Source organism: Venturia canescens, chromosome 1 (assembly GCF_019457755.1).
Source record: "Venturia canescens isolate UGA chromosome 1, ASM1945775v1, whole genome shotgun sequence".
Taxonomy (NCBI): domain Eukaryota; kingdom Metazoa; phylum Arthropoda; class Insecta; order Hymenoptera; family Ichneumonidae; genus Venturia; species Venturia canescens.
In genome coordinates, this window is record NC_057421.1 from 1,932,996 (window position 1) to 1,955,744 (window position 22,749).

At 41.1% G+C, this 22,749-nt stretch overlaps 2 protein-coding genes across 3 annotated transcripts in view; one reads left to right on the forward strand and one right to left on the reverse strand.

Annotated features, from left to right (window-relative positions):
* Window positions 1-18: 18 nt before the first annotated feature.
* Window positions 19-2,903, reverse strand: LOC122408109 (uncharacterized). Its single transcript, XM_043414716.1, has 4 exons — window positions 2,121-2,903; window positions 1,637-1,813; window positions 1,162-1,276; window positions 19-830 (listed from the first exon to the last, which is right to left on the reverse strand). The coding sequence occupies exons 1-4, from the start codon at window positions 2,197-2,199 to the stop codon at window positions 689-691; spliced, it is 513 nt and encodes a 170-aa protein (XP_043270651.1). The 5' UTR covers window positions 2,200-2,903; the 3' UTR covers window positions 19-688.
* Window positions 2,904-4,219: 1,316 nt separating this feature from the next.
* The window catches only part of neur (E3 ubiquitin-protein ligase neur), a 56,917-nt gene continuing 38,387 nt past the window's right edge, over window positions 4,220-22,749 (forward strand). The window contains exon 1 of one of the 2 annotated variants that reach the window (XM_043417427.1): window positions 4,220-4,495. Coding sequence is in view for 1 of the 2 variants with exons in the window: in XM_043417420.1 (XP_043273355.1) it covers window positions 4,449-4,482 (34 nt within the window). In the remaining variant the exon portion in view is untranslated. The remainder of the gene's footprint in view (window positions 4,496-22,749) is intronic. The other variant, XM_043417420.1, reaches the window with a different exon arrangement.

Here is a 22,749-nt window from a genome sequence, read left to right on the forward strand (position 1 = left end):
AATTGGTCCGTTGAAAGATTTATGCTGAAGATGATTCATTTATTTTCACAAAGTTTTAGTATCATCCAATGAACATAGAAATTACAAAAAAAGGAAACAAATCCATCCGTTCGAGGATGGCGAGATCGCACAGTGTTTAATTCTTCGATCGATAATTCACACGCGTGCACAGTTCTCGGATTCTAGAATCCTCGAGGATTCTCATTTACAAAGATTTCAAAAGTATTTCGTAGTAAGACGATTGTTTAAACATTCACACGAGACGATTTCGTGGAATGCAATTTCAGGTCGAAGTGTTTGTAGAAAAATTACGATTAATTTCGATTCAGGCACGATTCTTCTTACATTTTTAAAAGCTACTCGAACAAGTCATAAAAGAGTCGACAAAATGGTGGGAATCTACTTTACTGGCAGTGGTTTTGATCCTTTTTCTTATGCCTTCGAACGAACGCAATCGAGGGAGAGGGAATTCGACGTATACAATCGATAAGGTGGTGTGTGAGTGAAAAATAGGGAAGAAGGCAGGAAAATTGGAATACGAATGTTTCGTACGATTATTTTACTTGATCACGATATTTTTTCATTTGCTTTTATATTCTCATCAGAGAAATATTGACAAGCTCTGTGAATTTGACGTATGCGAAATACGGGTTAGTAGACTCGTTGAAATTTCGATGAATACGTTGCATCACGAAAAGTAGCCGAATGAAATGGAAGTCCATCCAACTATTATTATCGAACTGCTTGTAAGCACGAGCCAATTTGTTGTGTTACCTGCTTCGTTACAGGCGTCTGCGTCGCTGCACGATTGTACGCAGCCTCGCACGTACCTTGAATATATTTTAACTACTTGAAATCAAATCTTTGACAGAAGGAACAACATGAAAATTCGATACTAGAAATTTTAGGTTATGATCGAATCATTCTGGCGGGCAAGATCGATGTTTTACCCAATCAAATCAGTGTTACTTTTAGTCAATACAAAACTGAATTGTGCTCGAAAGAAAATAAGTAAATGGAAATTGCCAATCGAAAATTATTCTCCATGTTCGAATCCTTTATTTTCTCGCGCTGTAATTTCGCGTCGATAAAATCAACGAATTTCGATCAGCTTTTTTATTTTAAAATCAACGTGAAAGTAATGTGACGATAAATACGCACTTATCCTCGTAGTAAAAACCTCCGCAATGCGACATTCTTATCAATTCAGAGTCTGTCGTAAGAGTACCACTGTCGAGAGCGCAGCTTCGAATCGTCAAAGTTACTCCCGTTTCATCTGCATTCGTGGTTAAGAAAAAAAGGATTTTTTCATTTATTTCAGTGCTACGAGCATAATTCAGCCCAATCGTATTCACGTTTTTCTGTGTCAAGTGTTTTCGTGAAGAAATTTCTTCATTCTTCAGTTTTACGGGTACAATATTTTTTTCTCAACGGACTATTCGAAAATCGACCTTCGAAGTAGCTGATCCAAGCAAAAGCAGCGGTTAGAAAAATGGCTTCCAGTACAATAAAAAAAAACGTGAATACTCATCATTGAAAAAAATACTCGAACCACTACCAATTATTATGATTATTTTATTCCATTTTAAGGGGACAATACAGAAAAATATGTAAATTAGTGGAAAATCGATCGTACCGTAAACTCCGGCAAGTTTGATGCACGCTGTGGCGGGAAAAAGTCCATCTCGATTTTTTCTGCCCCCTTGGCAGGGCGACTCAAAAAACTCGAGACTTCCATTATTGTGAAATGGATCGTCACAGGCTTTATTGTTACCGCCAATCGACACGCACTTGAAACAATCCAGGGCCTCACCTGATTTTTCACAAATTATTTAATATACGAAATGAAAAAAAAAATAAAAATAAAAAACGACGATCAAGTTTCGTCCCGATTTCAATTCACTCGATTAATTCAATTAAATCAGAATTTTTTCAACAATCGTTAATTTTATTTCATGGAAGTTATCAGAAGTGTCACATTCTCGGATTTTTATTGTAACATAACCTTGTGTTGACTTTTACAGTGTTGAGAATATTTTCAAAAATGACTATCCACTTTGATTCATATTTTCAATTCATGCGTTTCTATCGACCAAAAATTTTGAAAACTGCTTTCTTACCTTGTTCGATGATTTCGAAGGAAAGGAACAGGAAAACGATTAAAATACGCGAAACGTCGTTGAGGCGATATTTATCCATTGTGGTAAAAAATAACAAATTATATTTTTCCGAAATATAACAAAGCAAACAGAGAGAGAGAGAGAGAGAGGGAGTGGGATAAAGAGAACTTTTAATTACACACGTTAACCGTAACTATCGACCCGCAACAATGAAAACCCGATCAGCGAAGACGATCGTCATCTTGATTATGATTTTTTTCTCTCCATTATCGTTATTCTTCCGCTCACAAACGAACGAATCATCAAGGACAGTCCGAAAATGATTTTTCGTCGCACCGTATATGAGAATGTCTTGCTTATAGTTGACCCGATGCCGGTCGGATGTGTGTTACGAGTACGTCGTCGTTAGGTTTGCGGGTAAGGTAGCCTGTTGACGGTATATGAAGCGCGGACGGCCTCATAAACGCTGTTGTTCTTTGTTGTAACCAAGGAAACACAGAGCAAAGCCGCACACTTTTCGAGCTATATTTGAACAAGCTGATATAAAAGGGTTGTCCCTCGTAGTTTATTCTTACGAGAATATATTTTTGTCCGTAAAAAAGATGGGCGTTTTATTGGGAGGTTTATTTGACAAAAAGAGTCGAGCGCAGGCTTGTTTGTTCTGCTGCTTTTCAAGACTGAATGGTGAAACGTCCTTCCGGGCTACTCGGCCGTTCGAACGTATACGCTGAACTATTATTAATTATATTAAACACATATTTTAATCCAGACCAAGTTTTTTCCGCACGCGACATGACGTACAGTACGATCCCAATTTCGTTGACCGCGAGAGACGTGAACGCAGCGAAAGCGAGATTCAGCAACGTTGTTTACACTGTGCGGAGTAGGGCTCACGGTGCTGTGATTCGCGCGGTGCTTCTCCCTCCATACGCCATACGGGGACGGGGGCGAGCGACTCGTTTCGGGACGGTTGAGTGTGAAGGAGTGGGGATGGAGGGTCGGGATCTGCGACTGGTTTGCATAAAGCTGCGAATCGAGTCTCTAGTGTACAGCTCGTGCTAATAATACTAATTTTTCGCACATTTATAAGCTGCGGGGGAGCCTTGTAAGTACGCGATTACTTACGTTAAGGGCTTCCTCGAGTCCCGAGGCCATACGCGTTTTTATAATACGTTTCTCATGTTCATGTTTAACGAACCGTCGATTAGGGACTATGGAAATTTATATCGCTTTTACATTGATTGAAAAGTCGTGGATTCCTGTAACGGAATATTCGAATAACAGGAGATGATGTACATGCGTGAACTCGGAGTTCGCTCAAGCTGTTTTGTTCTCACAGTCGCTGTTTCCATGCCCTTGCTGAATATGATAAAAGGAACCTTCAATAATACATTATGCGAAATGTAGATCAAGGGGTTGGGCTTTCCACTGTCACGCAATTTTTAGGAGTGTTTAGTCTATATACCCAACCATTTGCTGTTTGCTTGCCGGCACACTTATTTTGACAGCGGGAGGATTAAAAATCTCTTTTTTTTGTGGCGACGTACAAAAGAGATTTGATCTTGGCCCTTTTCACGCACGAATTTTCCTGCTTCCGTTAAACCCCGTAATTTTTTTTGAATTATTTTACCAAATCGGTTGACTCTGATTAAATTTAGGGGCTTCTCTACAATCGATTAAATCATCCAGAGTCGCGATTTTTTATTGTCTCTTTGAATTCGGTAATCTAACGACTGTCATTTTATTTTTGATTGACAAAAATAAAACTCGCCGAAAAAAGGTTAATATTTTTATTGAGAAAAATAACATTTTCTGAGTTTACGAGTAAAGAAAAAAAAATCGCGATATTATTAAATTGAACAAGCCTTAGGCCATACTTACACGAGTTCATAAAAAAATCACCAAAAAGTGGGATTGTCATGAAAGAACTAATCATCGCAAGTGATTAATTCCAAAAAATGAATGTGCATGAAGAAAAATGGATATTTTTTACCCATTGAGAGCGCAAGCGCGCTTAATAGTTCCCAAGAAACTCGGAGGACGCCACTTGCCGTAGGTATGCATCGCGCGTACAGTTGTTCCGTGTCTGTCTCCGTCTCGCGACCCCCGCAGCGCTGCTGCTGCGCCAGTGATAGTTTGCGATGTGATATTACGCTTGTTTCATACCTTTTTTTTCCTCCGTTATATATTTTTCGAAATATGTGTCGGTCAATCGTGAATCCATGCAGCTGGCTCTTTTTGACGTGAGGTGCCGGTCATCCGTTTCACCAATATCGACGACAATCAGGGTTTTTATTTTCGAAAGAGTGGCGAACAACGAGGAGAGCGATGGGCCAGTCGTCGAGCAACACCGGTCACAGCGGTGAGTTAACAAAGTAACACCCTCGTTGAAATTATAATAACAATAATCATGACAATAATAATGATATTAATAATGACGTTCAATCAATTTAAATTAATGCTCGCGGTAGAAAAACATTACGATTTCTTTGGTAATGTTCACGAAGGTCAAAACGATCCTTCTGAACGTAAATGAAATACATTTTTCAATCTGCTCGATCATCTGGTCATTTGCCTCATGGACAGCCCTCCCTGACGTGTGTCAACTTAGCCGCCGCTAAACGTATATCTCTCGATCACAATTACTGATCTTTCGCTACCACAAGTCTTCTGCATCGTCTTTTAATGAACTTTCCTTCGAAGCGAATAAATTTTGCCTTTCATTCAAAATTAACCAAATTTCAGTACAGTGTTTTCGAGAACTTTCGAGGTTAGGAGTGAGTTCCCCGTCGCGGTTCGTCTCTCGCGGGTTTCTCTCTGTCATATGTCGAATCAAATAGTATATACCAATATCGTTTGTCATGCCTCGGGTGTTACCTTTTCGTATAATATATCTAACAACACACAGAATATTATTCTGCAGCCATTTAACTCTACAGTGAAATTGTATTAGCAGCATAAACAAAAATGTCTGTTCGTACTTAAGTGACTTTTTTTCATCTTCGTATCCCATCCAACGGATTTTTTATCCCGTTTTATTTATAAAATTGTCAGTTTCGAATGGATTCAAGTTTGTCAAAAATTTGTAAATTTGTTGGGAATCGCAGCATCTCATTGGTTGTAAAATTCTTGTCGCGTCTTTCTGAATGCATTGTTCAAATGCTTGGGTGTGTTTTTTTTTTTTTTTTTTTTTTTTTTTTTTTATCAAGTTTACAAACATCGAGAATCGGTGATTCTCTCGTGACCTAACAAAATTTGCTATTGCCCCACATTGGGGCACACTCTTCAATTTTTACACGTACGAAAATGTACTGGTGGCCGGTAATTTATCTAGGGCGCTCCCGCCTAGAGGGATAAAGCGCATTGCGACATAAAAACTGAGCAGCAAACTCCCCTGCACTCCTCCTCGGTAATACGGGGAAAGTCGAGAGCTCAGTGACCTTGAGTCAGCAGCCAGTAATTTGAGCAACATCGTCACAGTTATTTAACAATAAAGCAAAATGATAAATTATCCCCAGAGCGCCCATCGGTCAACCCGACCGACCCGAACCGTTCCTGTTCGGTCGGTCAGTGCGAGAGAGATAATTGCAAATTTCGAAAGTCGAATTTATCAAGGGTGATTCAAGCGATTACAACGAATCGTTTGTCAGCTCATTTTTTGCCATCATCCTGCGTGGGCTGACGGAGCTTTCTCGTAACCGCTCGAACAGTTTTCACGAAATTGAGGTTCGAAAATTCGAGGTGAGGTTAGGTGTGACTTGTACGCTCAAATTCTTCCTCTTGGCGCTATACTTGTGAGCGAAGGGAAGAAGCAGCGCAATCGCGGGAGTGAGGTGAGGAGAACATTTCGAACATCGAAGCGTGGGTCGGTGAACTTGACACACGAGATCCAAGTGACAAAAGGGAGCGGCGAGTCTTCAAAAGACCGCAAACGTTACCATCAGTCGGTAATTCCACTCCGACGATTTTTTCAATCGTGTCGATGCTTAATGTGCCCGATAGATGGCCAACGAAAAAATCTCCTTTCGCGGACGTTCTGCACGTGTTTTCAATGCTTTGTTTTGGCCGATCGCGCTGCTGAAAGGTTCTCGTTCAATGGATTGTTCTCATGGCTCTTCAATGTGCGTCGATCGAATTGAATTGTTTTTATTCTTTATTAAAAGAACAAAATTTAATTTAAATAATGAACTCTGCTGAACTTTTTTTCTTTCTTTTTTTAATTGTCCTACCTTCGCTCGTTGATTTCGTAATTTTCTTCGCGTCTATTTTTATACTTTTTTAACGGGGTATGTAGAGAAATTTTCTATAAACAGTTTGAAATTGGCGAACGATCGAATTGACAGATATTCAGCTGTATTTATAAAACATCATTCGACATTAGCTCATGGAAAATAGGGTTCTTCGACCTACATTTTCCTCGGGGTAAACATCTTGTTAAGTCTTCATCTCGGGTTTAATCGTTGGGTGGGAAGTTTACTCAGTCTCGCGCGGGGTATTTGTTAAGGTGGGCGCTCTCGGTCGCGTACACATAACGACGTTAAGTCAGACGTTGAGCGCTCGTAATTACAGCAGTTTATCCGTCAAATGATTTATTTTTGGTCGGGAAACGTGCGAAGATTCCATGCGCGAACTTTGTTTTCGTTTTTGCCTCTTTCTCGTATTTCAAGCTTTTTCCACGAAGCGCACACCCGATGACAGAGAAAGCCTGCTCGCGTAGAACTCCTCACTCGTTCTGGAGGTTGTTTGGGAAGCTCCGCCGAGTGTAATAGACACGGGACGTGCGGAGTTTATGCAGGCATTGTTTGGAACTCTTCGTCCATTTTTTATCGCCGTAAATCCGCAGGGTTTATGTTTTCTTAAGGCACTTACTACACACACTTGCAGCAGGCGAAAAAACCTCATTTTCTTCATTTTTTTTCGACAAGAAAATAAATGTTGATTGAAAAATTGTGAACCACATTCATTAGCACACATATTCATGCGTATTTGTGGAATTTTTTTCGTAACAAAATTTCTCAAAATGGCGCAACTCCAGCTGCATCACCTTTTTTTGAGCATCAGTCGCGGTGGACGTGATAAATAGAAAACTATTAATCCGATCCATACCAAATTTGTACCACTCATTTATTGCAATAATAGCTTGAGCCTGGACAAAGAATTTGTAAAAATTTTGATTAAAAAAAAATGGCGACAGCTTTAACAAAAAATTCGTTTTTCAACGTCCTAAATTTCCGGTTTTTTGTTACAATTTCTTTTTTTCAACAAAATACGAAATCCTTCGTCCGATCCCAGCTATTATCACGATAAATGAGTCGTACAAATTTCGTATGGGTCGGATTAATAGTCCTTTAGTAATCGTAACCACCGAGGAGGTATTTTTCAAAAAAGACGATTCTGATTGTGAGATAATTGCGTTCAAAGATTCAAGCTGCGAATCCAATGCTCCGATCTTTATGAAATTTGGTGAGAATATTTTTCAGACATTGTACTTGAAGAATATCTAATGAAAAAAAATTTCGATTTTTCCGCCCATCACAAGTGTACACAAGGGTTAAAGCCCTTACTAGTCACACCTCAAGTTTCTGGCGTAATAGTCGCACGGGGTCCGAAGTACCCCACTCACTTTGGGGGACGATAAATAATTGAAAAACTGTAAAAAAAAATAAAATGAAAATACTGCAATGTATTTTGAACCTTTAAGAAACGACCATTACGATTTTATTCTATTCGCATTATTTTTAATATTAAAAAAAAATATTAAAGAAAATAATCCAGGAAAAGTGACTTTTTTCACAAAAATTGATGTGCAAATCGTAATTTTCAATGAAAAAAAAAAATCAACTCGTTCTATAAACCTGAGAAATCACGCTTTCAGGTAGTATTAATTAATTTGTCGCGTCGGGGCGGATCGGACCCCGGATCTTCGCACGGTCTGACTTGATCGACTACCAAAACTAAACCTCGAACTATCGACCGAGGGCACCACAAGTCCCATTTTCTCGAAATTTCTATTTGGTATCGTCGGTCGAGAAACGGCTGGGGTCCGATATACCCCGTGTGACTATTAAGGAGTTTCGGTACAGGCGATACAATGTTGCCATGCTAAACCATGCTAAAAGCATAAAAAATTTCAAAAAGTTTAGAATTTTATAAAATTTGGCGAACATATTCTTTAGTGCCAAATTTGACAATACAAATTTTTTAAGATTTTTCTTCTACACAGTTATCGAGTAATTGATCACTAAAGTTTACGTGTATAAGCCTAGCGTTTCCATATATATAGGTATACATTCCGGGCATAAGAAATCTGCTTTAATGCGTAATTACTCGATAACTAAGTAGAAGAAAATTTTGAAAAAATTTGTGTTTTCGCACTTGATGTTGAAGAACATTATCACCAAATTTGATCAATTTCTTAATATTTTGACTTTTGTACCGAAACTCCTTAAGGGTTAAAATTTAATTTCTACTCGATTTTTTTCCCCTGGAAATAAAAGTCAAATCGTCAATGAAAATTATTCCTACTCAAAATACGATGTAGTAATGAATAAACGTTCAATCCATCTATCATTGTATTTCGTGAAAGGTAGTGATTTTATTCTGCAAAAAGGTATAATGCACCGCAAGAAATAGAGAATAAAAATGGAATTTTTGAATAATTGTTACCATTTTTCCTTGAGAATGTCGAGCATTGGACTGGGGTCCAATAAACCCCGCGCGTGACTATTAAGGGTTAACTCGGCTCCGCATCCGCATAATTAGTGACGCTGAAGTTTGCAACGTTGGAGTCCAACGAAGTGATTTTAAAAACCCTCTAATAATTGAAGTAACTCTCCAATTTCGTTATCTGTCGAATTTGCAATTCGTAGTTTTTCAAGCTCGACCGATACTTGGGGAAATAAAAAATTGGTGAATTAAAAATGTTTTTCTTTGGGTCCATTCGGGGTTTCGTTGGACTCCGACGTTGCAAACTTCAGCGTCGTGCATAATTAATCGAATGGAACTTGCGGAAAAAGGGGCGAAATGTGGGCAAAAAGGTGGGAACTGGACGATCTCTTTTTTGCAGCTTCTCCCAGCGCAATATCGTTTCTCAAAGTTCATCGCATTCTGATAGAGCCAGAAAACGGGGGCAGCGAAATCTCGCTTCGGAAGAATACTCGAACGGAACTTCCGACGAAGTAATCTCTCAGCTCGATTCGTACCGGGCAACGAACCACCCGGAAGTAAAAAATCGCGATAATGCAGCGGCGCCCATGTCCGTTTAAATGGGAGTCGCGAGAAACAGGACGAAATTAAGGCCGTTGCTGGCTTCTTTAACTCGCGGAGCAAAGTAAGCGTACGCACCGCGACGAAGACGACGACGGGGGCAGCTGCACACTGGCCGATGCTATTTTCGGCCCCGTCGCAGACTCCTCTCGCTTTTGGCTTCGAATATATCCGCCACGGACTCCCTTTTTTCCTGTCTACACGCACTCTTTCCTCATATTCGTTTGGACTAACATCAACCTATTATTTTAAAGTTAAAGCTACACGAAACTTGAGCTACTGCATTTACGTTCGATTCTTTCCACCCTCGAACCAGCCTCCTGTCGCATCCGGCTTCGATTTATTCGCTGCACTGATTCCATCACATGAAAAGTCCTACCAATCCAACGTCATTCCAATCCCCAGCATTATTGCTCGAGCGTCCAAATGCCTCCGAATGTTGACGTTGTCAACTATTGCTGTACCCACGGACTCGGTCGCTCAACATCTCTCTCTCTCTCTCTCTCAAATGTCAAACAAAACTTTTTCCTTTTAATTGACTTCTCGAAAGCCAGATTTTCACAGTCGATTCTCTTATTTCAATCTCATCGTCCCATTTAAACGTTGTAACTTTCTTTCCATATGGGATGAAAATCCTCAGAGCGACGCTCGTTTTCGTGTTTTTTAGTTTCGATACTCGAGCCAGTGACTCTCAACGCCAGGGGTTGAAAATACCCGGTGCCGGCCCCACCGCACTCTTCACTGAGAGAAATAAGTCAAACTGCAGATTCATTCTCTCTAGGGTGGCTACATTCGTTAAAATGATAAGAAATTCATCAAATTTGGTGATAATGTTCTTCAACATCAAGTGCGAGGACACTATTTTTTTCAAAATTTTCTTCTGCTTAGTTACCGAGTAATTACGCATTGAAGCAGATTTCTTATGCCCGGAATGTATACCTATGTATATGGAAACGCTATGCTTGTACGCGTGAACTTTAGTGATCAATTACTCGATAACTGTAGAGAAGAAAAAATATTTTATTAAATTCTTATCATTTTGAAATTTTTAATGTATTTAACATGGCTTAGCATGGCAACATTGTATCGTCGCTATCCACCCTCCTTAAATGAAGAAATTGCTACTGAAACAACAATCTTTTTCTCAGTGTTAAGTACTAAAATTTGACAGTTATGGGTCCTTTTTGAAAGGAGTCTCAGGAAGCCAAGGGTTGAGTGAAAAACATGGATTGCAACAAATTTTTTTCTGTGATGTTTTCGATCAAGTCCTTGCTTCAAAATGAACAAAAATTCGGTCAAAATACACCAAATTTTTCTACACTTTCGTCATAAAATATCAACATTTTTTTACAACCACGAACATTGTCACGGAGAGGTTGTTTTTGCCCGTGCATTTATGAAGGTGGAGTTCGAACCATCGAACTTCTGTAATCGTCAGCGGCTATTACAAAAACAATGATTGAAATTTGCCGAAAAAACTCCGAAACTCACTTTTATAAGTGTATTTGTATGGCGGTTTTATGGCGTCACAGCATTTTTGAAACGTTTTAATCGACTTGAAGTAAAAAATCTGAAAATTCGTGACAATTTTACAACTCACTAGACCGACATTCAAAGTTTCGGATTTTCGCGAGGATTTTTCATTTGTGGAACATGAGAGTGTAACAAAATGATATTGTGTGCACGCTCATTACGGTATTTCTTAATTATATAAAACTACACGCAGAATTTTAGTGCAAAAAAGTAGAAGTTTTTCGATGATTTTATTTTTAAACAAACAAAACGAATCCCTTTCCTGCACGTTTTTAATAAAGTTGCAGTGGATTCCATCAATTTTAATACTTTTTTCCATGCGTGCACTGAAAAGCAATTTTGTTGAAATATCAAAATAATTTGTCCAGGCGACAAATTCCCGAATCCAGCAACAAAACTTGAGCAAACTAAAACAAACTTTTTCGTAACGACTCGAAATATTGTGGTCCAGATAAAAAAGGTTGAAAAACTTGAATATTTCAACAAAACTTGGTTTTCGTTTACGAATATTGTAATTCCCATTTACGGGCCTGTACATTCTTGTCAACAAGAATGATGACCAAGAATTGACATTCGCGTGCGGTTAGCGACGAGAAAATGTGAACTCCAGTAAAAACTTTTTAAAAGAGGAAAAATTACGTCAAGTATTAAAAAGTCGCGACCTTGTTTATCATAATATTTATTATATTTTTCCCTCTAATTTGTTTGTTTTTATTTGTCAATTTGTTTTTATTCGTTCTCCAAAAATATTTTTAAAAAATCAAGCTTTCGAACAAAAACTTGGCGTACATGGTTTCTCAAAATGTGCCCAAGCGAACCGTGCGTACCAATTTTTCAAATTTTGCTATTTTACGTGTCTATGATTTTCCCTTAGTTTACCCTTAGTGTGCATCTGGGGTCAGGTTGACCCCAAAATTTTTTTCTCACATGAATAGCATTTACAGATGAGCATCTCACAAGTAAAACCCCCAATATTAAGAAATCGTTATCCCCTCTCTAAAATAAGTAAAAGGAGCATAGCCAACTTCATACTCCAAACTAAATAGACTTTTTGGAACGGTTGCAAAGTGGACTATTTTTCCCTTAAAGCATGGACCCTTGTCTGTAAAACTCTGTAAGGATTTTTTTCAAAACTCAAAATTTAATTTTCTACGAGAGATTTAATCGAAAAAGTGCTTTTTACGCGCACCATCAACTTTGAGCACGTTTTTGAACGATGAAAAAAGATTTTTTTTGAAATCCGACTTTGCAGCCTTAAAGTTGGATCAATTCACTGCGAAAAGTGACTAAACCTTTTATTCCGAAAAGCGCATAGTTACCGAGATGTCAAAAATGACCTGGGGTCAAAGTGAGCCCATGTGCACGAAATGTCTCGCTGTGAAGGTGGGCACGCTAAGGCTTAAAATGACTTTGCTTACTTTAGAATGAAATAGAAAGCTCCCCAAAGTAGCTGCTGGCACAGGCCTATGAGGAGTTTATTCACCGAAATTATTTTGAACCCAAATTAGAATAAGGAAAAAATTACGAATGAGCAGCGTTCGGTTGAAGGTTTCTTCCCATTAGGATCGTTGCTCACCGAGCTTCCGCATTTTATTCATAAGTAATTCTTCTCTCGCAGCATCCCTTTTTTATATTAATGAAAAAGTAATCGCGCGTACTAAAAATTCGTGACAGAATTCTCTGGCCGAATAATCCAAAGTCCGAGATATCTCGATCGCGACTATTAGCGTCACGTCGGGGTCTATTCCGGTTCGCGTGTCTCGTGTTTTGCCGCGGCAATCTTAGTGCAACGCCTAGAACGCACGTTGCAACATCGTCCCGTCGTATTCTTAACCCTTTCGTGCCAGAGAAAGAGGCACATAAAAAAAGAAAAGCGACTAAAAAAGAATGAAACTGGTATGAGAGTGTTCGGTACTGACGTCAATTGGAAAAGGTTTTGGGACCTGGTGCCATGACCGCGGCGCGCCACAAGACTGGACGACCCGTTAATTTTATATACATATGTTCGTACAAACGCACTGATCTATGGGGTGTCCGGAATCTCGGCTCAGCACTCCCGACACCGAATCGAGTGGGGAGCTCATCCGTCACCGGGGACGATTTGTCCGGACGTTAAATTGAATTTCGCACCGTTCGAACGCGGCAAAAACTTATTTTGAGGCCCCAAACTTACTGTTTTTGGTTCGTTTCATTTCTTTTGTAAATTTTCCTCCAAGCTATGAAAAAATGGATTTTGCAGTTAAAAACTCGCGAATAGAACAAATTTTTTGGTTCTTGATCTCATGGATCGATTCTTGGGCTTTTGTTAGAGAAAAAAAGGAATTCTGTGACGTTTGTGAGCTCTGAGATGGACAAGTTTCATTCCACTTTGAATGTCACGACTTTTCGTTTACTCATGTGAAATTAGCTGCTGTTCGTTATTTCGAGTTTTGTTATTTCAGCATCTAATTATCCCCCGCTATGATTTATAGATCCATAAAGTTTTCAGAAAAGTTTACAGCTCGAAACTACTTTTTGTGGTGTTGAAAGATCGCGAGTGTTTGGTTGGATATTTTTCGTTTAATTTCCATTGTCCCTGGGCATACCGTTTGGCTTTTCACGAGCCCATCCCAGCATTTGGTCTCTACTTTTCTCCTGATTTCTCTTCTCTCATTCCTCTGCCCGGGGGACCCCCTTAAAGTGCTGCTCGCAACATCTTTTTGCTAAAATTCTTTCTCGTATTTGCACGAGGGCTCAGGGAAACTGTAAAAAATTTGGTTGCTACCGGCGGCCATATTTTTCGTGGATTTCCGTCGATCGTGCTTCTCAAAAATCCAGAAAACCTGATGCGCGTTCCTCCATCCAAGTACCGACCTCGCCCGGGGCTGCTTAACCCGAGCGACCGATTCGATCGAGTCGAATTATATTTATGGAACTTTTTTTCACGAGTTGACATAATTTTTCGACATTTACATTTGTCCGAGTCCGAATGTTGATCCTCGTTCTAAGCGTACGTTCCAAGATCCAGTAGGTAGGAAAGAATTTCCTGTAAATATGTACTCATTTGCATGAAAGTCACGGAAATGGCTGTTGGTTCAAGAAAATCCGTGTCGAAAGACACCGCGGCGAGACTTTGAGACGGAAAGTTCGTGAAACTCACAGCGCTTTGTACACATTTTTATGATAATTTTTATCGACCGCCAAGAAATAATGGATTTCGATTCTCCACAAAAATCGTGGTCGGGATCGAAGCGAATCTCTTTCACTTTGGTGTTTGGGAACCCTGAACCAAAACGTGTTTCTTTGCGTTCATTGCTTGAAAAAAATGACCAACATTTTCAAATGAATCAGCGAAAAACGAAATTATCGAAAAAATTATATATTTTTTTTCATTCACAAAAAAAAAACATGAGAATTTGAAAGAACGACAAAGATTTTGCATAATTTTTGAAGTGCCCGGTTTGGGAGCCAGGCTCCCCCAATGAAAATGATTTTCATTCACATTCGATCAATGCGAAACACAAAAAAATATTTTTATCCTTTCCTTCGTATTTTTTATGTTTCCCTTCGATTTCTCCCGATTGAAATCCGTTCGATTCCATTTATTTTTCTCCCCACCAACGTCCAAAGTGTATTCCTCCTGTTATTGACGGTTTTTTACGGTATACAACTCCAACCGAATGAAAAGTCCATCGACTGTGAAGACATGTGCCGGAGTTCTCGTAGACGCGAGTAAAAAACCTTGACGACATTGACCCACGTATGCAAGAGTGCAAACGATGGGGGAGGCAACGATCGTAAAAGGGGTTGGACGTGAGGGACGAAGGAAAAAAATGCCACAACCCTTTCGTGTATGCCCTCGCGCGGTTCTCCCCTTTGCGCCATCGCGATAATCCCGCTCTCGTTATTCGAGCTCGTTCGACATGTCAAATATTTAAAAGACGCTTTATGCACACGATGAGCATAATTTCGAGTCGTGGCATTTCTGACACTTGTTTCACCCCATGACACAACTCTTTTTTTCTCCATTTTTTCACTTCTCGTTTTCTCCACCTTCGAGTCCAATATTTTATGCTCGAGATCGTGGGTTTTTTAACTGCTGTTGCCAGTTCATCCCAATAAAAGAATGTTTTTTTAAAATACCATTTCATTAAAACATTTCGTTCAATGAAACTTTCCTCGCTGGGTAATACAGAAAAAACATTCGGTCCCTCGAATAAATTCATTCATTTTTCTTCACTTTTTTCTCGTCAAAATCGCATTAATTTTTTCTCAAAGTTCTGCGCCGTTGGAACACATGAAAAAATAGGACGATTATAAAGCAGAGTTTTGAGTCCTTCGTAGAAAGAACGAAGGAAGAAAGATGGCGGCGGGTGCGGCTTCGGAAAAGGCGCATTCGTCGAAGGTCCTTTTAGGAAAGTCGAATGCAAAGTGGCGTTAAAAATAAAAAAAAAAAATAAAAAAACACGAAAACCGTAACGCGACTGACGAAGCATTTGGTGGCCTTCATTCGTATCTAATTTATCACGCAATCGCGACGATCGCCGTAGTCGCTGGAGTAGCTGCGCCAGTGAGGTATTATCTCAGCGGGACGATCTCAAGTTAATAATAATCAATCGATTAAGCATCGAATGAGAGAAGCGGGCTTGTAATTTGGCCGCTGGATGGTGCGCGAGGGGCGCGAGGTACTCCGAATTCTCAACCTCTTTAATTCGGGCTGCTGCTGCTGTCTGGGAGAACGGAAGAGACTTGAGAAGGGAGAAAAGGTGAGAGGGAGAGAGACAGATAAGAAGACGAGATCGTTTTCACGTGGGGATCGGAGTGGGAGAAGCGACACGCGCCTGGCGCGCTGTCGCGTGGCTCTTCTTTTGCCGCAAGGAGGGAGAGGCAACGGGGGAGAAAGCTTCGGCATATAGTAAAAGAGAGAAAGAAAGCCCGAATGAAAGAGAATGGGCGTACGAGGGTATGTACGCGCTGGTATATGGGGAGGAAGACCGTGCGCGTAAAGACCGATGGAGCCTGACAAAAGTGCAAGAGTAAGAGGGAGATGCGGATGAGGAAAGAGGAGGGAGGAATGCCGGCACTGGCCACCTGCCTTCTCGCCACGAATCGGCAGATGTGCAGTTTAGCGCTCGGCAGCAATACTATAGCTCTTCGTCGGTCTCTCTCGCTCCGGGCGCGCGCCCGGAGCGAGAGAGATGGCGAGCGAGAGCAGAGGCTAGAGAGCGAGGGAGAGAGAGAGGAGTCTGGGCGAGGAGAGGCGAGAGCACAGGCGTTCACCTTCGAATCGGTCGCCTCTCTTGCGATCCTCGTAGATCGACGAGCCGACGTCGATCACCCGAGGAACGTGTACACACGCGGGCGTCTCAACGGTTAATGCATAAGAAATATGGAAGAAGAGCAGAACGTAATTGACGATTGGAGTTCAGTGTCCACGTGCCGTTTAGTTATCGACCTCGACAGGAGCTCCATTACCGTAGACGAAAATGGGGATTGATCGAAGGAGCCTGGTGCTTCGGGGCCGGAAGCCCAAGCGTATTTTCCGCCTGGCTTTTCCACCCCCTGTAAACCGTAAATAACTTTGAAGCATCGCGTCGAGCAGCCGCGAGCCAGGGGGGCCCTGAACTTGGGCGCGGACTCGCCGGAGCAGGCTAAATTTGGACGACTCAGGTCGAGGGAGGCTCCTCGAAGCTTTGACGTTTCCTTTGTTTAACGGCGAATACGACACGGAGTGTGTGTCACTAAATTAATGCTTAGCGCGGGAAGCGCTGTCGCTCGAGGGATATTCTCCCGGCGGGGAGAATTCAGCCGCGCGGAGGAAAGTCGATTTTAGATTTTCAATGGAAGCGCCAAGGACCGACGTTGCCTGGAGCACGGTTAATCGAATGTGCGCGCACTCGAGAGAGGTGTCTTTCGACGAGAGGGAAACGCGCAACGGAACGGGGAGCGAGGAGGAAAAGGGAACTGCGCATACATAGCCGTTTACCCGCAGGAGGATTGCGCGCGCGATTTGGGGATGGCGCAGCTGCGGAAGCTGCGAGAGAAAGAGGGAGGGTTCGTTGTACCGGCGGCTGAGAGAGAAAGTGTGGGAGTACGTCGATGTACTTTGGTCTTGACCCTAGCGGAATATCGATCCTCGCCGATCCACCGACTCGAGAGTTCCTCTATATGAAAATAAGCCCTAACTAGTTCGATGCACGCCAAATTCTTATTGCATTTATCCCACCGCGCTCATGAGCCCCTCGGTCCCCCCAAACACATGCACACGCTCGTAAACGAGCCGCGTCTGGAGTTATGAAAAGAATAAAACCTCTTAATGAGAATATACCTTAACGAGAACGCACAGCCCGACTGTGAAGGAGCATCGCGGGAGGAGGCTGTTACCAAGCGAACGTATCGACGGTGGTGGAAGGAGCTCGACAGATGCGTGTTGCGAGAATTTTTCGTGCGGGCTCAAATGAACGCGAGAGAAAGAACCGCCGGGGTGAGACCAAGGGAAAGAGACGAAGGGATTTAACCGAGCGAGGGAGGAGATTCAGGTCCGAGGCGAAGAAGAAGGAGAAGGAAAGACGGAGTGGCGCGTGGCCGCTTCCCTAACCTTTCTCGTTTGTGCCACCGTCATCTCCCGCTGCTTCGCTTTCCTTCCCCTCTCCTCCTGCATTACAAGATTGCTGATAGATCTCCTCATTCAGGCCCGCGACCCTCCTCGTACGAATTTATGCACGCCTTCATCCTTCCATCGAGACCCTCGCCCTCTAACATTGTAATTATCGGGGGGCCAGCAGTAAAGCGAGTCGCGAAGGTCCCACACAACTAGGAAAAAACCCTGTTTCGATACATTTTTTTTATCGCATTTCAATTAATAAAACCGATGAAGAACTCGACTGAAGAACAACTGTATTTTAAAGAAACGAATCGTGCTGTGAGTGGCCCGTTGAAAATTCTCGGGACGACGGCCACGCAGCGCGCCGGAGGGCCCCGAGATATTTCTTGGACACTATTCGCCCTCCGTGTCTTTAGAAATTGCGGAAAACGAAGTTGGTTCACTATTTTTATTGAATATTGTCGATGGACGAGCGGACGCGATGGCAAACTTTCAACCCCATCGAGGGCTTGCAAACCCATCGAAATATCGTTGAATCGTAACGAAAGTGGAACAACATGCTCGTTCATTTGTTGGAACGAGAAAATAAAAAAAACACAAAAATAGTTTTTGGTTTACCAGAAATATCAGTAGAGGGGACAACGCGACAAAACGGGCTAAGGAAATATCGTGCTGCACAAAAGAGAAACTAATTTTTTCCAATATTCGAAAAAAACAAAAAAATTTGGGCACAGTCGCATACCCCAAAAAACTCGCGACTTATTTAACTGCAATTTCCATCCGATTTCAATTGGAAAAAGAAATCTTTCAAAATTTCTCCCATCATATTTTTCATAATTCATTTTTTCTTCCCTTTATTGAACTCTCTTTTCGAAGGTTTGACAAAGCTCCATTTCCTTCCATTCTGAAGAAATCCAAAAATTGAGAGAATGGAGGAAAAAAATCGCCAATTTTTAAACAACCCCGTGTGTTGCCCCGCTCTTGCCCCCATCTTCGAATCGACGAAACTGATTTCTCAAAGTTGAATTAAGTATGACGCTGAAGTTTGCAACGTTGCCTTGCGAATTTCCAATTCTAGTTTTTCAACCTGCCCCGATAATTCGCGAAACAGAAAAAAAAAAACAAAACTAAATTATACAAACCTTTTTTTCCTTCATTTCGTTGCACTCGAACTACAAACTTCAGCGTCGTAACAAAATCAGGCCGCGAAAGAAAGACAAATTTCATTGAAACTATATCTCGATACGAGAATCGAGACCCTTTTCCGTTTGTGCCGCGAAATTAACGAGGCAGAGAAACAACCATCTCAGCGAGCGTGTCGCCTCATCGACGCGAGGTAAAGCGGCCTGTCTCTTCGTCGCACCGAGCCACAAATGTATTACATAGGTCATGATCAATAATCAGCTGCCACTGAGGGATACATATGCACTCGAGTGCGGAGGGCGTCGCGTTATTCGGAGAAGTAAAAGGGAGCAGGAGTACGGCGAGCGAGAGGAAGGATTATAATAATGCAATGTGTATAGGCATGCTTCGAGAGGTTTGCTTTGGCGTATTGTTGATCAAACAATAGCGTCTGGCGTGGTTGTCGAGTCGGACCAGCAGCTCGCATTATAACGCACACGCGTGCGTGCGTCTGCGTTTGATTATATTTTACTAATGTATATACACTCGCATATGGATTTGTGGTTAGTATATAGGATCGCATATGACGAGCTGGGAGCTCGCGCGAGTTGCGAGTTGCCAGTGGATTCGAGAGGCAGCAGCAGCAGCAGCAGCAAGCAGCTGACATTCGGCTGCGACTTTGATGATGAAGCAGCGAGAGAAGCACCTCCGGCTGGCAACAACGGCGGAGCCCCTCACACATCCTCTGCTCCGCATCGATCACTACCTTCATCTCGGCTCTTCGCCCTCCCCCGTGCCTCTCATTTGTTTCTAACAAATTGCATTCCAGTTTGGGTAGGTTTGAATATCTTATCGATTGAAAATCGAAAAATGGCGAAGCGGGGATGCCCTCGTCGGAGGACGATTAGCGAGGCCTCTTTGAAAACGAAGAGAATCGATTCGAAGAAAAATTCGAAATTTATCGACCACGTTCGGAGTCACGGTCGAAGGAAAACTTCTGGACTCGCGTGGCGCTCGTTTTAAAGTTGTTGCTTCACATTTTTGAGGCGAATAGATGCTTATAAAAATGTTCCTATTCGTTGATGAATATCTCCTGAATGTACTGTTTCAAGGAAACTGAGCTCATCGAACTCATTTTGGAAAAATTATATGTCGAAGTTGAGTTAAAATGTCATTTCACTGCATCGGTTCAATGCCACGAAGTCGTTACCTTCACACTTTTTTGCTTATATGACTCTCATTAAGGTAACTCGTGTACCGCATGCTAGTCAAATGAGTGCTAAATTTTAAAAACGCTTTTAGACCAAGTTTAACGTACCGATTAAATGTATTCTTAGTGGATTTGCATTACAGCATATCTCATTGAGATGTAAAAATATTAAAAACGCTAGTTTTGCAAAAGCATCGACTGATAAATGCAAATTTCCACGCTGACACATTTTCACTGGTATTTTTCAAAGAATTATCTCCGTTTTTTCATCGATTTTATTGCAACAAGTCTCATTTTGTTCGTCAACCGGTCCTCCATGAATCCACCGTGTAGTTGTTTTTTTAACTCGATCGTTTCACCGTTGCAGCTAATCGTTCATTAAGTGAAAAAACTTTTTCATTCATAATTTCTCTCAGGAATGAGTTGAAAGGAAAATCTACGCGGTGAATTCGTACAGGATCAGTTGCGGAACAAAATGAGACTTGGTGCAATAAAATCGGTTCAAAAATACAGACGATCTTTGAAAAATAGCTGTGAAAATGTGTCATCATGGAAATTTGCATCCATCGGTTGATAGTTTTGCAAAACTATCATTTTAAATGTTTTTTCACGTTGATAAGATATGCTGGAATACATATCTATACTAACAATAAGTTTAATCGGTACGTTGAACTTGGCCTAAAAGCGTTTTTAAAATTTAGCACTCATTTGACTAGCACGCAGTACAGGAGTTACCTTAATGAAGAAATTCATTTGAAAAACAGTGACAGTTCGGATGAGGACGATATATAAAATGATTTTACTGAAAAGAACAGATACTTCACCGACTTAAGGAGGGTGGCTACCGACGATACAATGTTGCCATGCTAAACCATGTTAAATACATAAAAAATTTCAAAATGATAAGAATTTAATAAAATTTGGTGAACATATTCTTTAGGGCCAAATTTGACAGTCCAAATTTTTTAAGATTTTTCTTCTGTACAGTTATCGAGTAATTGATCACTAAAGTTCAAGTGTATAAGCATAGCGTTTCCATATATATAGGTATACATTCCGGGCATAAGAAATCTGCTTTAATGGGTAATTACTCGATAACTAAGCAGAAGAAAATTTTGAAAAAAATTGTGTCTTCGCACTTGATGTTGAAGAACATTATCACCGAATTTGATGAATTTCTTATCAATTTGACGAACGTAGCCACCCCGTGAAAAACGGCACCATTGGCCCAAGCTTGGTGCAGTACCGCGCCAACTATACGCGATGGTTGGACGACCGTTGGCAATATAACTCGGCCAACCGTAGCACCACGGTTGGAGTGATAGCTACGGTCCTACGGTAGGCTAGCGCTTGGGACCAGTATCGGCCCAGCGTTAGTTTGGACAACGGCCCAACGCTGGGCCGGTGTTTGCCCAATGCTAGCCCCACATTCACCCAGCGTCATTCCCCAGCGAATGCCTGTTATCGATTATTTAATTAAATAATATTTATTTTCAATCATGCTTATTTTATCACCCTATACAATTATCCGTCATTGTGGAAATTTTAATTAGTTTAAAAAAAAAACAGTTCTTTATATTTTCTTTAGAGTTGAAATTTTTCAGAGGGGATTTGAACTGCCTACCTACAACTTTCCTACCTAACGCCTACCTAGTTTGTCCGAGACGCTAACCACTACACTATCGACTACTTCCTATTTTTGTATCAACATTCTCAAAATAAAATATTGGGCCCATTCTGGTATTGTATCATATGTGTACATATTGAAATCACTTTTTTAATTCTCAACCGATTTAGACCAAATTTGGTACACAACTGTAAAATACCCGGAAACAAATTTTCATGTAATTCGATAACTTATTAGCTCGTACGAGTTTTGATAAGAAAATTGAAAAAAGTTTATCCTTTAGCCGATTAATTAATAAAGTCGAAAAAATTAAATGACTAATCTGTATATTATTAAAAGATACACGGCCCGTCTTGAATCTTTCTGCCTACACTTTACCTCAATACTTAGCGTCAAGACGCTGCCGTGTCTCTAGATTATCATTGTTATTATTATTGATATTATTGTCGTTATTATTATTGTTATACAAGAAATCTTAATTCATTTGCAATATCAAAAAAATGAAGATAACACAACATGTGTCCACTAAATATTATATATACTGAAAAAAAAAATTGCTTCAAAGAGTCGATTATTATTTGGTGAGTGCGAGCAACAAAATATTCTTGGATTAATAACAACAAATTGGTTGATGAACAACTAATGGATGACCAGAAGTTGATCATCAATTGCTGCCGTTGCAAGACAGTGCTGGCTGAGCCTAGGCTGATGAGCGGATACCGATTGTATATTTAACAATATAGCAGGTACAGATTTTAAAAAATAAGGCGAGCAGTATTAACCCGAGGTATGGGACAATGATGGCCTCCAACGGTTGGCTGCCAGTCATGAACCGACACCGGCCCAAGCGTGGGCGATTGTCGGGTCCCAATGCTCAAATTCTTCATTGGCTATAAGCGTGGGCAAATATGCTGGCCCATGCTCGGGCCCAACGTCGAGTCCCAACGGTTGGCTGCCAGTTATAAACCGACATCGGCCGAGAGTTGGCTGGTTGTCGGGTCCCAATGCCCAAGTTTAGCATTGACTAAACGTGGGCAAACATGCTGGCCCGTACTCGGGCCCAACGCTGAGTCCCAACGGTCGTTTACCCAGTATCGAGCCAAGCATCGGCCATATGGTAAGCATCGGCAATTTTTTCACGGGACCCTCCTTAAATGACAAGAAATCATCGAAAATATTTGTGACTGTATCACAATCATATCGAGTTAACTGAGACTGCGGCGTAGAAATGCGGCAATGTAGTATAACTGAGACCAACGGGAGCAATCCCTTGACAGGCAATCGTTGA

Excerpts from the sequence above, each read along its gene's own strand:
- LOC122408109 (XM_043414716.1), bottom strand. The coding sequence starts at position 2,199 with ATGGATAAATATCGCCTCAACGACGTTTCGCGTATTTTAATCGTTTTC. Across the intron at positions 1,277-1,636 it reads CAAACTTGCCGGAGTTTACG|ATGAAACGGGAGTAACTTTG; the intron begins GTACGATCGATT and ends CCACGAATGCAG. Across the intron at positions 831-1,161 it reads GGTTTTTACTACGAGGATAA|GTACGTGCGAGGCTGCGTAC; the intron begins GTGCGTATTTAT and ends AATATATTCAAG.